This window comes from Sceloporus occidentalis, unplaced genomic scaffold, assembly GCF_023333645.1.
Source record: "Sceloporus occidentalis isolate IW3139 unplaced genomic scaffold, rSceOcc1.0.p SCAF_459, whole genome shotgun sequence".
NCBI classification, from domain to species: Eukaryota; Metazoa; Chordata; class Lepidosauria; order Squamata; family Phrynosomatidae; genus Sceloporus; species Sceloporus occidentalis.
Genome location: NW_028317439.1, coordinates 1 through 22,825, shown reverse-complemented (window position 1 = coordinate 22,825; position 22,825 = coordinate 1). Strand labels below are relative to the sequence as shown.

Here is a 22,825-nt window from a genome sequence, read left to right as displayed (position 1 = left end):
TTTTTTAATGAGTTCCAGAGCGTTGGATGTACCGAGACGGCGCAGCAGTTGGGTGTACTAAGATGGCGCTGACATTCGTTTCCGCTCACGTATCTGACGTATTAGCAGTAGTGAAATGGTGCTGGGTGCGGCGCATGCGCACTTCTATTCTTACTTCCTACCGGCGACCGGGGTCCTGGGTCACTGTGCGTGTTCAGTCGTTAGTGATCCCCCGGAGGAAGTCTTCCTGAAACAAGAAGGGCTCCGCATGGAGAGCTCTAGAGGTCTGGTGGATTGTCACTGTCACCTATCTGCCACCGACTTCAACCATGTAAGAGGACACACATAGGCCACAGATATTGCACCTGATAATAATGAGTAATCCTCAAGATTAATAATAATGATATTTAGAAAATTGTAAATGTAATAAGATGCTTCAGTAAAATTGAGCATTTGATGACCCAGCGTTAATTTAATATTTAATATATTATTAATATTTTGAGAAAACTGTCTATTGAATATTTTTTCAGCCAGAACCATGTCAATAAACATGTTGTTTCCGTTCGTGACATGATCATACATGAAGTGTAACATAAAGTGCATGTTGTGGCAATATTGTAGCTTCTCATTAGTATCGGCCACACGGGTTACCTTCGCAGTCCCCCACAAATATTAATCCTGGGTGCTTTTAAAATGTTTGAAGGGTCAATGATGTCTGGAGGGTTTCGCCATTAGTGGTAACATGGCTGGTGCGCCAGTAGACGTCAGAACAAAGAGAAAGAAAGATCTGTGAAATCAAATGTGTGGACAGACGCTAAACTTAGCTCTGTGAACGGCAGAGGCTGCGGGCCCACATTAACCCCTTCCTTGTTGGGCTAGTTAACGTGTGCCCGCAGCCTCTGCCCATGTCCCCGACCTACCTGCAAGCTAAGGCTGGCCAATGCTACGTCTGACCAAGTGGCGGAGCAGCGTGGGCAGACATACCCCCGGCAGGCCCACCGCCTCTACCGATGCCCCTGTGGGCACAAAGCTCAAATCGTTTTAACATGTTTTTATCTGGTGTTCCTATGTTCGCAGGACATTGACAACGTTTTAGAAGAAGCAAAGGCGGTAAGTTCTTTTGGTCTTGCTGTAAATGTTTCTTGGTGAATGGGGCTACTGGGTTTCATCTATAACCTGTCACCTGTAAGAAAGAGATATATATATATATATATATATATATATATATACACACATATATAAAAACAGTACTTTGGATGACACTATTTTAGTCTCCACGAGCAATGCTTAAAGGAGGGACAGTAAGTTAATAGGCTATACATTGGTTTTTCTAGCAAACTATGTAGACGAACATAAATGTATTATTATATTTTCTGTTGTAAATTGTGGGGATCTTTACAGTTCCTTTATAACTTATCCTTTCTTGTGTGCCGGACTCGGATGTTATTTTGTAGCGGAACCATGTCTTTTATTCCCCTTATTTCCCATGCACTAGCATTAGAGGAGCAATCGCTTTCCAAGTTTTCTTTCATAAAAACATTGAATGTGAATTGAATTGTGTAATAGCTCTCCCTTCTTTTAATTTTACTTTTAGTGGTAGAGCTAAAGGGTATATTTATTATTTCTCGGTGCTATATGGATAGAGATCCCTTTGGGGGGTCGCTCTTATATCTTACAGATGCCAGTGATGTCACAGTGACTTTAATGAGCTTCATATAATTTTTTTAATGTTTTTTTTTGTGTTTTTTTTATGTATTTTCAATTGAAATATATAATTTTTGAAGATTTTTGTAAGAGGGGGAAACGTTCATTTTTTAAGGAATTAAGTTTAGGTAAAATAGCGTGGCCGTGCTTTTGGACAATTTCAGAGAAAAGAAGGAAAAATCCGAATGATTTAAAATCGGGGCATTTGATAAAATTAGTTCTAACACAAGTGATGAGCGACAAGTGCGTTTTAGGTCTGGATTCAGCTTTTGTCTTTATCTCGGATGTGACGGTTTACCTTAAATTTGTGACTTTTACCTTGCTTACTAAACGCTGCTAGCCTCAGACTGTGATCGAGCTGTTGACCCTGATGTCATTTTTTTTTACAATACTAGCCTTTTATAGCTGCAATGCTTATCGATAGCATGGGTACACTAAACTCCACCAAGTGCAGAACACTGCATTTTATTGTATTATTTGTATATGTTACAAATATCCTATATTTGTATATGTTTCTGTAAAGCAGAAGTTATATATTGGTTATTTAGTTACCCCTTTTTTTTAAAGAAAAATGTATCTCAACCCCATCTTTATTGCATACATTCAGAATGAGTTTTGTACATTTGGTTTTCTTTTATATCCCAGGCTGGTGTTTTAGCCCTTGTCGCAGTTTCTGAGAATTCGGCAGAATTTGAAAAAGTGATACAGCTTTCGAAGAGGTAACATCAGCAGCCATCACTCTGCTACGGCTAGAAATGTCCTTGCTTCCCCCATGAAAGCAGCTGAGTGACCCCAAACTTTTGAATGGTAGTGTACATGCTGAGAGTGGGGTAATTAAACATCAAGTCTCTAAGTACTATTTAGCTCTCACGGGTGATAATGACTTGCTCTTGGTGGGTATGCCATGGGTGAAGCAGAAGCACCCCTGTCTTGTTGCCATAGAGTGACTGCAGATATCATGCTTGGGGTGTATAGGAATCTTTCCCCAGGGATCTTCTGTAAGCATGCGCAGACAATTCTGCCTCTTACTTGGCCTGTTGTTGTACGCAGGCATTCCGGGCTGGTTTTTCCATGTTTAGGAGTCCATCCGGTCCAGGGGGATGAGGCAGGACAGCAGCGCAGTGCTACACTTAAGGTAAACCCCCCCAAAAAAAGATTGACTGTGAATTTAAATAGCCAAAATCAGATTACATTCATTTTAATTGTGGTTATTTGGGTTTAGGATTAAAGGCACATCATCGTGTTACATTTACCGATGTGTTTTGTATTCTAAATACGTGGTTGGGTTGTGGTTTTGTTTAACTTACAAATCATTGTTTTATTTCCACAGGACATAGAAGAGGCCCTGCCGCTGATTGAGCTGCATAGGGATGAGCTGGTGGCCATTGGCGAGGTATGGATGATTTGTTGTTTTGTTTTTTTAGCAATTACTGATTTCTGCTCCTACGGGTTTTGTGCTTTTACAGAACCAGACAGCTGCAACAAAGAAATCAAATCCTGTAGCGTAACTAACAGGAACGTCTGAGCCTTGTCCTCTATCCTACAGCTCCCGGTAATCCATGTGTTGTCAGGGGCTTTCTCTGCCCCAATTTACGATACTCGAGCATAAACCCCGGTGCTGTGTACAGTAATGTAGGTTTGCAAGTCCAATAAACATCCTTTATCTGCAGACCTGGAGGCTGCCGTGTTTGTCCGTTGTGTAATATTTTGGGTTACCTTCCCTGCTCAAACACCGCGCTGAGCTGATGCTTTATGGCAATGCTAATGAAGTCCCTTCCTCCATAGGCTTTCATTAGTCAGAGTGATTGAAATTGAGCTTTCTATTGTTTACCTCAAGGTACTATTTTAAAGAGTCTGGGTGTTTATCTAGTAGATTGGGCAAAGGTAACAGCTAGAACACATACTTTATTGGGATTAACATGTTTATTTCTAAATCCTGTGATGTTTTAGATTAGAGGTTTGCTATTCTTAAGAGCAATTAAAAAACTATTACTGTGTCATTTGATTTGACGTACAATATTCTTCTCCAATGATGTCTGGTGGTGCGGTATTTTCTCTCTTCTGTGCAGGTTGGGCTGGATTTTACCCCACGGATCGCAAACACGGATGATCAGAAAGAAGAGCAGCGACAGGTGTTCATCAGACAGATCGAACTGGCTAAGCGGCTCAGTCTGCCCCTGTGAGGTTCCTTGGTTAGAGCATAAACGTCCATGAAAATCCAACCCTCCTCTCCTAGCACGAGATTATAACAACTGAATGAGTCTCTTCCAGCGGTGAACGTTCTCTTGACTTTTTTAACACAAAAGACTCATTGTCATATTTTTAAAACAATATAATTTGAGATGCATCCCCTGTGCACAACACTATACTGGCTCCCTTAAACATATTTGTCTAATTTATTATAATAATCAAGTAGTTAAATGTTTATCTTCAAACTTGCACTGTAGAGGGTTTTTCCCCCCAATTTTAATCTTTTCCTCCCCAGAAATGTTCATTCACGTTCAGCTGGAAGACCCGCTATTAATATATTAAAAGAGCAAGGTAGGTGGCCCAGCAATCACCATTATTTTTTTCTCATTTTATAACAATATTGCTCTCCATCTTTGTTTCACATTCATTTTGCATCATTTTTTTTATTTTTTTTTACAGCCAGATTCCAGATAACCGTCTTTATGATTTATTTTAAGGCGCTGAGAAGGTGTTGCTGCATGCATTTGATGGGAAACCTTCGGTAGCCATGGATGGTGTTAAAGCTGGATATTTCTTTTCTATCCCTCCCTCCATCATTAGAAGTGAACAGGTAATATACAATAGAACCAAGTTTCCGTGTTATTGGATCACTGCCTATCTGAAAGCAATTCTACGTAGTGTTTTAAGTATTATTACAAAAGATTACCGGCTAAGTAGCATTGCCAAATCCTAGTTTATTTTGTTCTTTTAAACCAGCCTCCGTCACTAGCATATGTTTTAGAAGCAAGTAATCATACTACGCGAGGGGTTATGTATTAGCTATCTGCTATGGTTATGCACCAGAATCATTTATAATACATGGTCCTCATTGTGTAGGAGACTCGCTTTCAATTGAATTTTCAGCCTGGAACACCTGTGCCAATAAAGCGATCATCCTTATCCACTAAGACTACTGTTAGAGGTAGACAAGCCGAGGCAGACCTGGCTGCATCATGCCAACAATCGAAGTCAGGGTCAGATTACTGGGAGTGATAACTCATCCACCCTTGACGAGCCCGCTGAGCCAGGATTTGGTCTCCAGCCAGTGCCAGCATGTCCTGTTATAACATCATGAACATGGCAGTTTCTCTACATTTAACCCTTCTACTCCCTGCAAAAAAAACCATAATGTCACCCAAAAATATGGGAATCATATCAGGAAAATACAATACCGCTGCAAAAGTATATATTTCTATAATGCAGACTATGCAGGTATTTTTCTGCCAGTCTCACGTTGCGTATCATTTTTGGGTCATGTTACCTGCAGCTGCAGAGAAACACACAAACTTTCTAGATTATGGAAATACGAAGGGCCAGACTGGGAATGAAAAGTGGCCCCATATTTTTTATTGTGTGGTCGAGCTCATGTGCCCACATGCCACATGAGGGGATTAACCAGAAACCACAGGGCCTCAGTGTGAAATTGCCCCGGGGCATCCCAGCTTCACAAACAACATGAGCCACCTTGGCCCCATGCTTGTCTGCATCATCTGTTCCCCAAAACAGCATATCTGTGCCATCTTTGCCCCAGACAGCTTGTCAGTGCCCCCAGTCAGCCTGTCTGTGCCACCCCTGCCCCAGACAGCTTGTCTGTGCCACCACTGCCCCTTAAACAGCCAGCCTTTGTTACCTTTGGCTCTTTCCCAATAAAGAAAGAGGCAAAAGTTTATGGCATTTGGTCTTACAGGCCACTTTCTCCTGCCTTTGCGTGACAGGCTCGTCTCAGTAGGTGACTATATAAAATATATAGCAGTGTAGGCACACATAAGATAGAGTTGAATGCCGTGAATATACTAACAACATCATTCAGGTAAAAAAATAGGATAGCCTCTAGGCACCTACCTTCGTCAGGTACAACTCCTGTCATCATCAATCGTTTTCCTGTATTTAGTGAAAGGGATTGTTAATTTTACCATATGAATTATTCCCTAATTCTTTTAAGAAGCAGAAACTGGTGAAACAGCTGCCTCTGGAGAACATGTGTTTAGAGACAGACTCCCCAGCCCTGGGACCTGAAAAGCAGGTGAGAATCCATGTTCTCATTATGACTTCACCATCGTAGGTACATCCAGCCCCCTGCGTTCCAGCAGCAGAAGTTCCTCTATATATTCGATGGCAGGAGAGCTTCAGTCCCAACTCCTTGATATCATTATACATTATGAAGGGCCAACCGCAGGGAGCCTCTCCTGCATGATCGGATAATTGGCCCATCATACATGCAGTTAATGTGGGGAGATTTCTTGAAAGCCTCCCCACCTATAGATCCGTGTTATATAGGTCTCAGCTCAGCCTACACGGCCCTTGGTAATGCGTAGTGAACTTAAACTAAAATTCTCCTGAAACTTCTCATTTTAGCAAGTAACCCGTACCGTGGTTTGCAAGCTGTTTAGCTTGTTTTCCACTTGGCAGAGAATCTACAGCACACGCGACTCATTAGCCTGAGGCTGTTCAGTAGAATGCAGCAATGGCTGCCGCTAGCCGCTGCGATCACATGACTACTTTGCATCGCAAAGAGACTTACTGATTTAATCCCTGATTTGTATCCGAGACTCAGATTTGTAATTGATATCGTTATTCAAACTCGCAGGATAACACAATCATTCTAAGCTCTTTCGGTACTTAACTCTATGAGTGCCAGCTTGGGCATTCCCAGGTAAACATGGCCCTGCTGAAGATTAGGTGGTCCAATCAGTGGCCCAGCCTCAGAAAAATCTCATGAACCCTTAGATTGCCAAAGTGTATTCCTTATGTTTTTGTATTTTTTGTTTCATACCCAACAGGTCAGAAACGTACCTAAAAACATCATGGTATCTGCGGAGTACATAGCCAAAGTGAAGGGAATTTTAGTGGAAGAGGTCATTGAGGTCACCACAAAGAATGCCATGAAATTGTTCCCTAAGCTTCTTCAAGCTCTTCCCAAATAAAGGGAATTTTATTTTTATAAAATGTGAAACATCGGCGTCGGATGAGTCTGTGAGAGAATTAGTCTGTCTGTACAGAAGAAGCATACATTCGTCTATAGTGTAGCCTTATAGTAGAATAGGGATTGATCCTCTAAGCAGTGACTTGCAATGCAATCTTTACTTTTTTAGCTGCTTGTGGTCGGGCCTTATTAATGATTAGATAATGTGGGGAAACAAAATATTTCAACAAATCTACAACCTGATGTTTAGCACTACATTTTTCAGTAAATTCTAAATTGTCTTTTCTAAATCTCACCTTAAAGAGTAGACAGGGGACGGCTGGTAAGGGTCAGGAGGGCTATCATCCCCTGGGCTGTTCTTTTGGAGTATTATGGGCCACTATCATGTTTTTATTGTGTGTGTTTTACGTACATGTGGACATTGCTCTACTGAACACAGACATTTAGCAAAGAGCCATGACAGGTACGTTCCTATAGCTGAAATGCTGAGCTGGCCCTGCATAATGCATTATTAAATGGCCAAGTCAAACTTTATGGAAATCTCTCTGTCTTAATGATGCAGGGCCAGCCAAGCTCTTCCTACAGCAGAAGAGTATTGGGGACGGGCCATTCATAATGAGGGGAAACAGCTCTACCTTAAGCGAATAAATCCCTTTCAGGCTGTATTTGTACAATGGCTGATTACTTCTCGTGCCCTTGTCTCTCAGTGAATGGTGTACTGTGTATATTTAGTATATTGATTTGGGCCGACCTGTCCCCTGGCTGAGTGTTGTCATCATCGCGGCGTAGGGAAGGTGTGAGCGGTACCCAGCGCAAAAGGTGAAGACAGTAGAAGATCAGTGTCATCCAAACAGGTGGGCAGCGAGAGCTGTAACCGAATACATTGTAACTATACTTGTGTAACTATATGAAGACTTTTTCAATTACAGGTTTATTATGTCGGCAATCACAGCCATATTAAACACTCATTTCACCGGTCCGACCATTTGCGATGTAATTACGGCTGGCAAAGTTTCCCTGTTTTGAAATACCACTTTCTCTGTGAAGTGATTCGTTACGGCAAAGTGCACATGAGTTACCCTGCGTGTAAAAACTCCGCCTCCTACCGAGCTCTAGGCACAAGAGCTAAAACAGAATTTAAATGCCGTTTCACAACGCGATATACATTAAACACCATAGAAAAGTCAGTTTGCTAGCATAACAAGAATTATTAATACATTTGCGATTCCGCTGTGTGTAACGCGTTCTATTTAATCTAATTACATGGTACGAGATAAAATTTCTGTGTTTAGAGCTCCAGCACAACTCAGACTGTCTGTCACATGTAAGGTCCGCCCACTGTATGTGTTTCCGTTTTGCCCCGCCCGCTGTCTTCTATAGACCCCCCACAAGCGGTGAAGGCCAGTAGGGAAGGTCAGGTGGATGGCGGGAGGTTATGTGGACTGTCACTGCCATATCACAGCCGAGGAGTTCCTGGAGGTAATGGCTCCGGTCTGCTGACAGGCTACTCTACAACAAGGCTTCGGTTTGGGCCTAAATAAAATTCCATTCATTCCCGTGCCTCTGCTTTATACAGTTACACTGGAACCTCTAGGACTGTATACTCTTTATGTACAGCAATGCAGAGCACACTTATGGATGGAACTATGGAGAGGGGGGGAGAGCTTCCAGTAAGGGGGTAATCGCATTGGTAATATGAAGAAGAATGGCTCATGAGGTGCCTGGAACTTCAATGGTTAAAACACACGGCACGAATGTATCGGAACAGACAACTCCAAGAAACATCGCTGTAAAAATTAACAATTTACTGTCCCTAAGAGTCTCACCAAAGACATTCATATTATGGCACTTTGTGTACTTTGCAATCTCTAAAATAGGGGGGGGGTTTACCTTTGAGAGAAGCTGCAGCTTCTTGGCTCCTCTATGATCAGACTGATCTCGCCGCAGATTGGCTGCTTTAATGGCTCCCAATTAAATAGCTGGGAGTGCTTTCCATGCGTGTGCTGGGGGTCTCGTTAGCTCCCACCGTTCGCTAACCAAGAGCTGGATCTGATCGTTGGTAAACATATCACGTGCCGGGACATGTTTGATGGCACACATCTCCTGTGTAGAGTACATACAGAATCCCCCCCATGCATTTTCAAGGGGGATGCCCTGTGAATTTAAAGGGACCTCAGCGATCATATGCATTAAAGTGGGTATGGGGGGAAAAAACCCAATGTAAACAAAGGCAGAGAGAAACACCATGCCGGTATCTACACGAATGGAATATCACAAAGTCAATGACCTCATCTCAAAAAAATAATTAAAGACCCCATGTAATCGGCCCAATACAAGGTGCACACGGTCGGGGGTCTGGGGGCTTCTCTAACCCTGATATTCAAGTTTGCTTCCTTTTAATGCTAAGGAAGCACTTTATTTTATGTTAAAGACTATACAGAACTGCTGTCAGGAAAAAATACACGCGAAAGAATCATTTTTGTCTGTAATTCCTACTGAGATCAGCTTCTCCGTATTATTACATCGATGCTTCCTGGCCTTTGATTCCACGAGTAACCAAAAAAACAAACTTTGAAGTAAAAATAAAGCTGGAAAAAATATTGAGTACTTGTGATCCGTGTTCGGGGTCCCCAGCGGTGAATGTCCTTATCATGCCGCTTTTATTGTTTTTTTTCCTTTCTTTTTAGGACACAGATGACGTCATCATCAAATCAAGAAAAGTATGTGTTTTCTTACACATTATTTAAAGGTGCTGTCCCATTAATTGATCTTTTCTATTGAAGGTTTCATCTCAAAATAGAATGAATTTTTTTCACGTTCCGTGGCAGCAGTGTCTGCTTCTGTGTCACGTGACGATTAAGTGTTCCCAGCAAAAGTTATAAACAAGGCAAAATCTTACAGGGTGAAGTTATTATTTGCGGGAAGGGTTTGGGCATTGGTCGCTATTGGGAATAATGTCTCCAATGGTGTATTTTCTTTTAAAGATTGAAGTTCTTCCCTGCCGGTGCCCTGTAGTGGAAAGAAGCTGCTGCCCTTTCCCAATGGCATAGCAAGCTTAGGGTGTCCAGAGGTTCGCTGCTGGGATCATCACTGAACCCAGCAATATGGGGAAGGTGCATTGGCAGTATGCGAATATCTGGCCTGCTTATATGCTCATACCCAGTAATGCTGGGTAAGTGGAATAGCCTCCCAGCAAGGGTGGTACAGGCTAATACAGTGAGGGGATAGGCACATGGCTCCTGAATCTAAGGAGAGACCGAGGACTCTACAGCAGGAATAGTGGGCAGACTTGATGGGCCGAATGGGTCCGATCTGCCGTCACATTCTATGTTTCTTTGTTAAGGTGAACTATTACAAAGTGAGTTAGCTGAAACAGGGATTGTGTTCCTTCACTGATCTAGAAAATATCCAAAAATGGGTTTTACTGACCTTTTAAGCACTTACCGATATTACCTGTTCTTTTTCTTCTCTAGGATGGGATCCAGGCTCTCGTTTGCGTTACAGAACATGCGGCAGAATTTGAAAGACTTGTCCATCTTTCAGAAAGGTTTGTTATCTGTGCCTGTAAAGAAAAATGTGAAAGTCACTTAAAAACAACTCAAGTGTTAAAATAACTCTTTCATCGTCTGTCTGCTCACGCGCTACTTACAATGGTGACCTTCATGTGGCTTTAGATATCGCTGAATGTAATGCTGCAATGAAATTATTTTGCGTTGGGATTACCTTTGGGTGTAACGAACACCTTAAAAACAAAATCAACCATTTCCCAACTTACTATTATTTTAGGAATTATGTTTTTCAGCAGCACAGCCATTTTTTTTAGCAGTTTTTAGCAAAACAGGTTATTCTTACATCACTTTCACAAGTCGAACGAGTCTGGTCCTCATGGGCATCCTTAAAGGGTCAATCGAGCCATTATATGTGTGATAGCTGGGTGGCCTTTTTAAATGTTTGTGGTATCCCCTTTGCAAATGCATGGGGGGGGGGATCTGCAGAATCCCCTCTTGTCCATTTACCCCTTTAAAAAAAAAGGTAAAACATCTTCCAAGAATGTGCCTTATGTTGTATGTACATTAACATTGTAAATATTTGTAACATTGTAAGTATACTTCCCACATAGCAGTATTTCTCCAGTAATACCCCCCTTTAGACGCTCAGAGGTTTTTACGGTGGGGGGGGGGGGTGGATTTAAACACGCGTGGGATCGGTACAGTATCTGACTACACTGAACATAAGACCAGTGACTGATTAAGGTCTGGGTCTCTACATCAGGAAACAAACACGCAGCCTAGATGGGGCTGAATGGGTCTGATCAGCCGTCACATTCTATGTTTCTAAGTGTTGAGTTGATACTTTTAGTGCAGCTTATTTAAGAGTAGCTTGATATGTAAGACTCTACCGCCTGTTATAAGCAGTTCCCATTGTCACTTTTTTTATTTATTTATTTGAAGGTTCCCCGACTTTGTAATGCCATGTCTTGGGATACATCCTATTCAGACTACAGCAGCGGGACAGCGCAGTGTTATGGTCAAGGTAATTTGGGACGTTGTGAAGATTTGTATCGTACGTTCTTTCCTTGGAAAAGTATAAAACCATTCACTGCCTACACCACCAAATTTGAGGTTTCTTAACTGTTTTTAAGGCAAACAGGAACATTTCTGGCCGTAACACAATTGCAAAAGGGTTTTCTAACCATCAGTTAGCCTTTTAAACTTAAACTTGGATCAGCGAACACAACGTGCCATTGCATGCATCTTTTAATACTTGAAATGAACAGGATTAGCCTCAGCCCATCGCACCTTTAAGGTGTTATACATGTGACCGGCAGCTGCTATTCCTGTTGATATCTGTTGGAGTTCAGCTCATTGACTTCAATGGGAGTGCTGCAATGCATGCGCAGGAAGCATACTTAAGTACACTTCCTGTTTCTAGTAAAAATCCATTGAAGCCCCTATCTTATTTGGCTGGAGAGATTAATGAACTGTTTAGGGAAAAAGTGGAGGCAATTGGTCACTTGTGATTATTCATTTTGCAGAAGTAATAGATGCAGAACAGATACAAATGTGTCTCCATGTGTCTGATATTGGCTTCTTCTTTTTTTGCAAGGATGTGGAAGCAGTTCTACCTGAGTTTGATAAGTACAAGGACAGTCTAGTCGCTATAGGAGAGGTAAAATATTGCATGTCAATGTATAATAAAAATATATATCTCAGTGAATATCTTATATGGAGTGTACTACTGGTGCCCAATGGTGTAATTTACCCTTGCTGCAGCTTAGTGGCAAAAGTAAATAAAAGAATGCCGTCATTTTGTTTTTCTCTTTAAAAAACTATGTTTAAAAGTTTAATGAAATACTACATTTACCTATAAACAGAGAGCTGTCATTCATCTAAGGCCCTCCCCCGTGCATTACAGCTCAGCAGTCTGGTCACCCATAGCCACGCCCACCTGCCGTTTCATGCTCTTGCATGATAAAAAAAAGCCACATTTCCATAGTGATGGCCGGTGGGTGTGATTGAGGTGTTGTGTGTGATAGGTGTGATGAGAGTTATAAGGCGAGCTTAAAAGTAATACCTCTGCTGTGGTGTCAGAGATTGGAAGCCTTAGCAACGAGGAGAGTCTGGATTCAAGAAATACAAGAAAACATACATTCGATGACAGGGGTAATCGGATTTTTGTTGTATGAATGAAGTCACCCCCTTTTAACCTGTCCCAGTAGTGGTGCGTGGCCCCGGGCAATTCAATATTGGCGTGAACAGCCTGTGTAGTCGCTGTGAGATAACACTGGAAGCACATGTTGCTTGTTACATACGTGTTCTTCAAACTCATTGTTCTTTTCTGTGTAGATCGGGTTAGATTTTACCCCTTGGCTCGCTCCTTCCTCCGAACAACGAGAACAGCAGTTAAAAGCGTTCCAGATGCAGCTGGACATTGCGAAACGACTGGACCTTCCCATGTCAGTATGATACTTTTCAAAGGGTTAACTTTGCCTTAAAACCATAAGTTCCTTTTTTAATATAATTTTATGTGTAAATACTAATATCTAGTGGGCAGACTATTAAAGACTATTATTTCATGTGATTGTTAGGTCTCAGATATTTATAGGCTCGGGTCTATTACTACCAACGGAATTACAAAAAGTCAGCATCGTGTGTTTGGGTAAAAATGTTATTTTCTTTATATCCACCCCATTCATTTAAAAGCATAGTAAGGAGTTCGCTAGCAGTGAAGTGGAACACAGTTCTAATGCCGTTTGTTTTAAAATGTAAAAAATATTGGTTACAATGAGCAGGATCACTTATGATTCGGAGTATAAGTTATAGCTCATGCATGGGCGAGAACTTATAATAATAACATATTTATAAAAAAGTGTTACTGTTCCTTTAACTTTTAGCTTTTTATTACCTTTAGCAATTTTCATTTTTCAGAAATGTGCACTCGCGGTCTGCTGGGAGGCAAACAATCGCTTTTCTGAAGGAGCAGGGTAAAATCGTCAAAAACAGAGATTCTGGTTACTGCTTTACAATCAAATAAAATCAAGTGGGTCGTAATAATCTGCAGCCCCTATTCCTACCTCGATGTAATTTTGCTTGGATCTTTCTAGAATCCAGAATCTGGAGTGCGCCCCCCCTTGCGTGGCTCTGCATGTGGAGTGGGCCCCCCCCTTGCGTGGCTCTGCATGTGGAGTGCCCCCCCCTTGCGTGGCTCTGCATGTGGAGTGGGCCCCCCCTTGCATGGCTCTGCATCTGGAGTATGCCCCCCCTTGCATGGCTCTGCATCTGGAGTGCGCCCCCCCTTGCATGGGTCTGCATCTGGAGTGCACCCCCCCTTGCGTGGCTCTGCATCTGGAGGGCGCCCCCCCTTGCATGGCTCTGCATGTGGAGTGCCCCCCCCTTGCGTGGCTCTGCATCTGGAGTGCACCCCCCCTTGCGTGGCTCTGCATCTGGAGGGCGCCCCCCCCTTGCATGGCTCTGCATGTGGAGTGCCCCCCCCTTGCGTGGCTCTGCATCTGAAGTGCGCCCCCCCTTGCATGGCTCTGCATGTGGAGTGGGCCCCCCCTTGCGTGGCTCTGCATCTGGAGTATGCCCCCCCTTGCATGGCTCTGCATCTGGAGTGCGCCCCCCTTGCATGGGTCTGCATCTGGAGTGCACCCCCCCTTGCATGGCTCTGCATGTGGAGTGGGCCCCCCCTTGCGTGGCTCTGCATCTGGAGTGCGCCCCCCTTGCATGGGTCTGCATCTGGAGGGCGCCCCCCCTTGCATGGCTCTGCATGTGGAGTGCCCCCCCCTTGCGTGGCTCTGCATCTGAAGTGCGCCCCCCCTTGCATGGCTCTGCATCTGGAGTGCGCTCCCCCTTGCGTGGCTCTGCATCTGGAGTGCGCCCCCATTGCGTGGCTCGGCATGTGGAGTGCGCCCCCCTATATGTGGCTCTGCATGTGGAGTGCGCATTTTTGGTGATGATCCGTGAAATATATATATATGTTTTTCTAGGTGCCCAGAAGGTGCTGCTTCATAACTTTGCGGGACGGCCCTCTGTGGCCCTGGAAGGTGTGCAGGCTGGATACTTTTTCTCCTTCCCCCCAGCGATCGTTAGGAATGACCAAGTAAGAGAGGCTTTACCAAGCAGTTTGTCGAAACACATCGTGCTTAATTTAGCTTTTTTTCTCAGACCATTGAATCATTAAAATGTGTATTAAAATACACCTGAGATGTCACCTCTCTATGGGGTTTGTGGGGGAGCAACCAGCACCCAGATCAGCAAAGTTTGGATAATTGTATGAGTATGTACAGCTATTCACTTTACCGAGAGGGTGGTAGACAAGTGGAACAGCCCTCCAGCTGAAGTGGTAGAGGCTAAAAGAGTGAGGGAATTTAAACATACATTTGCTGTCACATTCTACATTTCTATGTGTGTAACAGAACTTTTGAGAACATCATAATCTATTTTTCTAGTATTTTGAATCGGGGGGTCAGCAGATACTTAGTGAAGAGGATAAGAAATGGAGTTTGATGTATAGATTAAATTACATTTATTTACAGGTTGACGTATTTTAGAATATATGATCGCAGCTGTATTATGATTTTTTTCCCCATGGATATTAGCGAGCGAAGCTAATCAAACAGATCCCTCTGGAAAACCTCTGCCTAGAGACGGACTCTCCATCTCTAGGACCAATGAAGCAGGTACCGTGCAGAGAATAACTGGAGTTTTACTGCATGCAAGTGGATATATTGCTTGGGGTGACCCCCCCATCCATTAGTATGGATCAAATGTAAGCAGAGCTATGTGTTTACTTTTCCAAGAGGTGGTAGCTAAATGGGACAGCTTCCCATCAGAAGTGGTAAAGACTAATATAGTGGGTGAATTTAAACATGTATGGGACAGGTGTATATGGCTCCTTAATCTAAGACAATACCAACGACTGATTAAGGTCTGAGTCTTTACAGCAGGAAAAACAGGCGACTAGACGGACTGAATAGGGCCGATCTGCCATCAAATTCTGTTTCTATTTTGCTGTTTTGAAATAGCTCATTAGGGACTAGAAGTCTGTTGCATGATGGTAACCATTCTGTTCAGGAAACGATGTTCATTCAATACCTGAGTACTAGTTAGCAGAGTCCTCTTCAGATTAAAATAAACACACAGCTCTCCGTGGCGGGTAATATTTATCCGATGCTGGGTAGACTTTGCAATTACTTTTAACACAGATAGAACCTCTCTTACCGGTTTAGGTCTGAGTAAGGAACGGCCCAACCGATGGTCTATTATACTGTATACGCCCAACCTATGGTCTATTATACTGTATACGCCCAACCTATGGTCTATTATACTGTATACGCCCAACCTATGGTCTATTATACTGTATACGCCCAACTTATGGTCTATTATACTGTATATGGCCCAACCTATGGTCTATTATACTGTATACGCCCAACCTATGGTCTGTTATACTGTATATGGCCCAACCTATGGTCTATTATACTGTATACGCCCAACCTATGGTCTGTTATACTGTATACAGCCAGCCTATGGTCTATTATACTGTGTACGCCCAACCTATGGTCTATTATACTGTATACGCCCAACCTATGGTCTATTATACTGTGTACGCCCCACCTATGGTCTATTATACTGTGTACGCCCAACTCATGGTCTGTTATACTATATATGGCCCAACCTATGGTCTGTTATACTGTATACAGCCAGCCTATGGTCTATTATACTGTATACGACCAAGCTGTGTGCTGCTGAACGGTAGGTGGCCCTCCAGATAAATGAAGTATAACCCAGCCCTAGATCTTAATTGTCAGAACATCTATGAAAATTATCTAGCCTTCTGGAATTTTCATGGAATATAGTGAGCAGACCACACAGAAGACAATGAAAAACTTTCGAGAAACATATTAAAGTATGGTTTTCACATTCCCCACGTCCACTGCTTACCAATTGGCCTCAGATCACTTTCCTGAAACGGTGGTAGGTAAGTGGAACTGCCTCCCAGTAGAGGTGATGGAGGCTAATACTGTGAGGGAAATTGAACATGCATGGAATAGGCTGAATCTGCCATATAATTCTGTTTCAGTGTATGTGTAACTGAGTGTGGGCCATCTTCCTGCCCAAGATCTGTGTTTATGAATAGCTGTTGCCCCTGTGTATTCACAACTAGCATCCAACCCCCACTAATCTGATTCATCTCATCCCAGCAGGAACGGAATATCCCATCAAACATCGGTATTTCTTGTCGTTACATCGCGTCTGTGAAAGGACTTCCACCTGAGTCGGTGTGCGAAGCGACCACGAGTAATGCTCTGAGGCTCTTCCCGAGGGTCGCCCACAAATTAAATAGCTAACCGGTTCTAGGATTCGGATAACAGGTGCAGGTTTGGGACTCGCAGCGCTGCACCTATTATTCTAATATATTTATAAGTAAAGACATTTGTGTTTCGAAGTCTGGGAGTACAATGTCAGAACTTACTTGAAGCGATGGAGTCATCTGAAGCCGTCTAGTAATGATCAGTAGAAGCGTGTGTGATATACGAGCATAAAGGCGATGTTAATGTAAACACTGAACGCCCGCTCCCTGGACCAGCAGTCCCAAAAATGATGATATGCTCAGATCCAATTAGAAGATATATTCTGATGCGATGGCGAAAAGGAATGTTTTGGACGCTGTTTCTCAGTTCCTTTTGTAAATCCCAGTGAGATTATTTAACTAAACCCTAACCGTAACCCGCTTCAGTCCACTGACAAAACCTATTCCGGCAGCGGGATGAAGATTAGCAGACGGATGAATCCCTCCTATTCACTGTCTGTCTTCTCATCTCATTTCCACCTTCCATCCCTGGTTAAAGGGGTAATTGTTAGATCCTCCATGCCTGCATGGATCATCTGCTACAATGACATGCTGTGCAGACCCCGGTAGCTGTGAGCACTTGGGTAGCGCCCCATTGCCTAAATGACCTGTCCACCCCAGTCATGGTCTTCTAGTGATATATTGGTAGATCATGACCAACATTTGGAACAATATTAACAAAAACACTTGTTATTTTGACATTTTTTTTGTGATATTGTAGCAATTTCATTGTTTTTTTATAACCCTGTCCTTTAAATAATATATTGGCGCACCCGGTTCTTCCTCTAGCCCATATTATTTTACAGAATGGATCTATATATTTGAAATATTTCTAACTTAAATCTCGCTTATCGTGTATGTATGATATCTGGCATGTACAGGAGGTTGTATACGTATATTTCCTACATGCTAGGAAACTTTAAAGCAGGAGTGAAACTGTCACACAAAGTAATGCGGATTAATATAGGAAGTCATGTCCAGTTTTTATTCATTCATTTAAGATCCCTGACTCGTCCATTCAGCGCAGTCTCCAATCCATAAATTTTCTCCAGCGTTCTGTTCCGGGGTCTTCCGGCATCAGCCCCTTAGGCTGTGTCAGGATGGACTCCTGTTGAGGCTACACCAGATGCGCTGTACCTGAAAAGAAAAATACAAGATCTATTGACAATTGTTATTTCATCTTTTTCCAAAGGGAAGTCGCTCCACTAGCTTCAATCCGTTTGGTTTACTAAATGAAAATAAATGTAGATCATCCATGTTTACATGATAGGGAAACATCTGGTCTTCCAGAAAGGAAATAGTTGGTAAATACCTTTTTGAAAGTACCTGTTTCTAGTATAAAAATACAAAAATGTGGAATGTGTTACATGAATGAAATCCATATGGTTTGGTGAGGAGGGGGTGAAACAGCTCATGCCTGCAGTGAATTCATTGACCATTGACTATAGGCTGTGTGCTCCCTTTAAATTTTATCTGCAGAATCCCCCCATATGCACCCCCCCCCGCAGCTAATGCCATGCAGGAGATATATATTCAGCATGCACGTGACATGCTTACCTCCAGTCAGTTCCAGCGCTGTAGGCAGACCACATGTGCATATGTATAGAAAGTAGACTTATTCATTCAGATTCTTACAAATTACAAGTTTAACGGAATTTGCCGATTTTGTCAATTCGTAGAAATCTCCGAAAACGAGGCCAGACACGCTTCTGCGTCTCACATTTTCTTGTACTTCGTCTACTTGTTTTTCTGTCTTCTTTCTTTGTCCGCATCCCTGTGGACATAACCTACCGGTGAACTTCCGTCAAAATGGCGGAGCTTCTGGTGACATCCTCTCCCCTGATTTGGATGATCTGGAAGCTACGCCAGTTCACCGGGTGGGCTATGTCTGCAAAGATTCGGACAGAGAAGGGAGATAGAAGATGTGAGACGCGGAAGTGGTCAGCAGAGAAGGTAGGGAGGGAGACATTCAGAGAGCGTGAGAGTTAATATGGCCGTTGGACAACAAATTCCGTTCACAAAATTAGACTGTGCCCAATTTTCAAGAAGTTCCTTCTTGACATCAAAAAACCTCAGGAAAGAGTGACATTTTTCACCATTACAATCTTAACATGTAAGGTGTGTCTAACGCATTCTTTTTATAAAAAAAACTATTTTGCAATGTTTTTAGACTCTGAAGTTAAAAGTGCTATAAAGAAGGATGTAATGGTGGCACCTAAATGAACAAAATCCATTATGTTTTCTTTCCTGAAGATCATACGCTAGAGTGCCATTAAAAAAAGAGAACATTCTGTTACGGAAGTTTGCAAAGAGCCTTGAATCGAGCTGATATGATATTACGTCTACAAACCCGAATCGGTGTCAGTCCAGGCTCCCGCTAACCTTGTTAAGACATGCGGCGACATTTATACACCATGACCTGAAGATTTATAATAAACCAGGAGAGAGCATCATAAAACATGATTGCCTTGCCGTTGGCTGACTTTAAAGCAGGTCTGGCCTTTGCAGTGTACTAACAAGTCATTTCGTATCTCTTTTGGCTTATGCCCAACACACACACTGCTGCTGCTGCTCCCTGGAACAGACTTAGACCTCCTCCAGCTCGGCAGCTGAATGTCCTACACTGACCCAACCATAAGGAATGCTTATCAAGGCACAAAGTACTTTATCGTGAAAAGTAAAAGTTGTTACCTTCTTAAAACATGTGTTGGCTTTAAGCAGCAAATCACTGGCAGGAAAGCAATCTTGTTTAACCCTTTCAGTCCCCATATGACGTACTTGTATGTCCTTAAAACCTGTGGCAAGAAGCCCATTAGGATGTACAGGTATGTCCAGGGACTTCTCCACGAGAGATTGGGCTATCTAGCAACAGGCCGGACTCTACTGATCAAACAGTGCTTGGTCGTTCCATTAATGCCTGATCATACAATCAACATTCCTTTACGACGGGACACCCACCGGAAGCTCACTCGAGGACAGGAGAGCCTGCTGGGCTCTCCCGTTACCCCCCATGTTGGCTGATTGCAAATATTGCAATCTGCAGTGCAGGGTTAGGGAGCCCTGCTTGCTGATCACATAGAAACAGATGAATGGGAGGAGATGGAGGGAGAAAAGTAGCTTCCCCCTTCAAAAAAAAAACAAAACAAGGAAACAAAATTAAATATAAACCTTGGGAGCTCTGTGCTGTTGCTATGCATCACTGGCATAAAAAAATTATGAGAGCTGCCCAAAGGTTAAAAAACAACAAAAATTAAAGTAATTTGCATAGGGAAACAGAAGTTAAAGGTAACGCTTGGCTATATTACGCATTAAAGTGCCTATGATGGCTGGAGTGTCCTTTTAATCAGGGCAGTCAGGTATTATATAGAGTGTACGCTGTATTGAATACTTATTATATTATTATTATAGAATGTTAAGGCTGCTACATTGTTTCAGCTGCTACACTGTGGGCATTGTCAATAATTTCTTCCAAGCTTGTGAGGTTTCATAGCAATTTTGACTCCCCTTTTCCTGTGTTTCTATTGGATAAAACAATGGGTTGCTAAGTTTATTTGCATAGCATACTGGGGAGTAGAACCTGTAAGGACATGGGGGTCCAGAACTTTTTTTTTTTAACTGGTTCCAGTTTTTAAGACTATAAGTCCAATGGCCGTACCTAAGGATCATGAAGACCATTCTAGAAACATCAACTTATGCTTACCTGCACGTGAGAAATGCCTCTTTTCCTTGTGTTTCGAGGGGAGACCGCCCCAGGGGAGCCTTGAACATTTCGGTGGGGTGTGCGCATTCTGAAAAAGCTTTGTGTCCTTCTGCGGGAAGTGTCTCCTTTCGCATCTGACCCAGTACTGTTTTGGATCTGGTTCCACCGCACACCAGGTCTCTCTGCTCTCGTACAGTCTCCTCAGTTCTTCTTCAGACATTTCGGGATGTGTGACTGAAGGATGATCTCCAGATAGTCTCGTGTTGCTCTGCAGCTCTTTGTGGCCAGCTCCCAGGGTGTCTGTTTCTATGACAGTGAAACATGAGTGGTGTCCAAAGCAACCAGTTCCTTCTATAACCCAGATAAATGGAACCATAGAATCTGAGTGAGCTATGACATCATCCGGCAGGACATTCTATTGTACATGTCAGTACTATTGTTCTATCAAAGCCATCAACCTGACTTCAGTAAAATATAGATACCCAACTTGAGTCTCTAAAATGTTCCTCTGACATACCAACCCTTCCCTGACTTCTCCAGAAACACTATGAGTTAGTATTGTGTGTTAAAAAAGGAGTATAAAGCAGTATACAAATGGAATTTCTTAACACCCTAAGTAGAAATGACTTCACTTGCTTGGTAATACAGGGCCCACAATGTCCCAGCATCCATGGATTCATGCAGCTAGGCGTTGCAAAAGTGTAAGAGCTGTGTATATGATGGAATCCAAATGCAATATAATCCTGGGAAAAAAAACTACAAATATAAAATAAAACTGCCATAATACACCGATCAGCCATAACATTATGTGGTCATAAGTGGTCCAAGGAAGGAAAACCAACAGGGACTTCACATTCTAAATAGACTAGATTTTGGAGCGTTTCTGTGGGAATTATTGCCCATTCATCCATTTGTGAGGTCAGGCACTGAGGTTGGACGAGATGCCCGGCTCACAATCTCCGTTCCGGTTCATCCTAAAGTTGTTCAATGGGGTTGGGGTCAGGGCTCTGTGCGGCCGGTCAGGTAGTAGGTATATATAAGTACACTGTCAGTCCGTTCGTAAGTCTGCAAACAATTGGAAATGTAGTCACTGGATCGACCAGCTTTGTAACAATAACTGTTTGGCTTTTCAGACCTCAGTGGCTCCATATTGGTTTCCATGCTGAACCATCTTGTAGCACAAACAATAGAACATTTTGGGGGAGGCGGGTTGGTTGAGCGGGTCACAGGAAGCCAGGCTAGCAAGCTGACCCAGTCTACAGCCCATAACATCCCCCCACCCTTATGGCTTTTGTGTTGGCCTAGCCTGTAGCCCAAGCAACAGAAGAAAAAAGGTGAAGGACACTGCGGCAGGCTAGCGGGTCAAAAAATGTGGCTGCCCCGCTTAAAACAGTAAGGTAACAGTAACCTTAACGGTTTGTGTTGCTTTTATGTCATTAAACGTCACTTGTGCTGAGGTCTGTTGGTTTAGCAGATATGAAGGTGGAACCGCGCCTTCAATCATCTTTTAATTAGATTACTCTGTACTCTTATTTTCGTTGCAATGGCAGCTCCCTGTATATTCCCAGACACCCTGTGTACCATGTGTGTACAGTGTATGAGGTGTATGCTGTGTATGTATGGCGTGTGCGATGTGCATTAATGCTCTGTGTGATGTGTATGTTGTGTATATGTGTACAGTGAGTATGCTGTGTGTGATGATCTGTGTGTATCCTGTACACAAGCCATTAATGACATCCTCAGGCGCAATTAAACCATTTCAACGCCACAATTACCCGTCAGGAAGTCACGTGCTCCGTGCCTCATTCCCTCCGCCCTTTTGTTATCTCGGCCACGCCCCTCTACTCTCTGTCAATGTCTCCTCTTTCATTGTCAAAGCGACTACCTTTAGAAACACGGGGCAGGATCTGTGGGAGCAACTCCCTATTTGTGATTGGTGGCTGACACGGGGCGCGGACGCTGATTGGTCGTCGAATGCCGGCTCATTCTGGAGGCGCTGAAGTGTTCGTTGCGGCGTGTGTATCCTGTCATGCTCATGCTGGGATCGCCACACCGTGTAGTCAGGCGGGGCCGCGGGCAGCACAGCACCGAGTATCCGCTGACTCTTCACCTGCCTATCTGCGCCACACGGTATCCTTAGGCTGACCATGGTATCCACCGACAGCACCCAGCACCAAAACGGCCACATTATGGGCAAAGAGGAGATGTCTGCCCAGACCGCGGGCCACGAGCTGGCCGCCAGCAATGGGGATATCCAGCTATGTGTGGCCCCCAGGAGCCCAGAGACGGAGCTGCCGCCTGATGAGAGGCAAGCCATGCTGCCTGGCCCCAAGGGGCCACTGGAGACGAAGCTTTACTGCAGGAGGTTTGCCATCCTGGGGGTGTTCAGCCTGTACTCCCTGGTCAATGCCTTCCAGTGGATCCAGTACAGCATCATC

At 43.3% G+C, this 22,825-nt stretch overlaps 2 protein-coding genes across 2 annotated transcripts; both read left to right on the top strand.

Moving 5' to 3' along the window:
• Positions 1-115: 115 nt before the first annotated feature.
• Positions 116-6,836, top strand: LOC149271816 (putative deoxyribonuclease tatdn3-B). The gene is made up of 10 exons (XM_089507114.1): positions 116-310; positions 1,057-1,089; positions 2,329-2,402; positions 2,734-2,818; positions 3,014-3,076; positions 3,753-3,862; positions 4,169-4,224; positions 4,371-4,483; positions 5,855-5,935; positions 6,693-6,836. The coding sequence occupies exons 1-10, from the start codon at positions 116-118 to the stop codon at positions 6,834-6,836; spliced, it is 954 nt and encodes a 317-aa protein (XP_089363240.1).
• A 1,421-nt stretch (positions 6,837-8,257) lies between these two features.
• Positions 8,258-16,685, top strand: LOC149271815 (putative deoxyribonuclease tatdn3-A). Its single transcript, XM_089507113.1, has 10 exons — positions 8,258-8,314; positions 9,523-9,555; positions 10,309-10,382; positions 11,287-11,368; positions 11,942-12,004; positions 12,682-12,791; positions 13,264-13,319; positions 14,325-14,437; positions 14,937-15,017; positions 16,542-16,685. Exons 1-10 carry the CDS (start codon positions 8,258-8,260, stop codon positions 16,683-16,685), a joined length of 813 nt encoding a protein of 270 aa, XP_089363239.1.
• Positions 16,686-22,825: the final 6,140 nt, after the last annotated feature.

Bases quoted from the DNA above. Each gene is read 5' to 3' on its own strand.
- LOC149271816 (XM_089507114.1), top strand. From the start codon at position 116: ATGGTGCTGGGTGCGGCGCATGCGCACTTCTATTCTTACTTCCTACCG. The intron at 1,090-2,328 runs GTAAGTTCTTTT...TTTATATCCCAG, and splicing joins TTTTAGAAGAAGCAAAGGCG to GCTGGTGTTTTAGCCCTTGT. The intron at 2,819-3,013 runs GTAAACCCCCCC...TTATTTCCACAG, and splicing joins AGCGCAGTGCTACACTTAAG to GACATAGAAGAGGCCCTGCC.
- LOC149271815 (XM_089507113.1), top strand. From the start codon at position 8,258: ATGGCGGGAGGTTATGTGGACTGTCACTGCCATATCACAGCCGAGGAG. The intron at 9,556-10,308 runs GTATGTGTTTTC...TTTCTTCTCTAG, and splicing joins TCATCATCAAATCAAGAAAA to GATGGGATCCAGGCTCTCGT. The intron at 10,383-11,286 runs GTTTGTTATCTG...ATTTATTTGAAG, and splicing joins CTTGTCCATCTTTCAGAAAG to GTTCCCCGACTTTGTAATGC.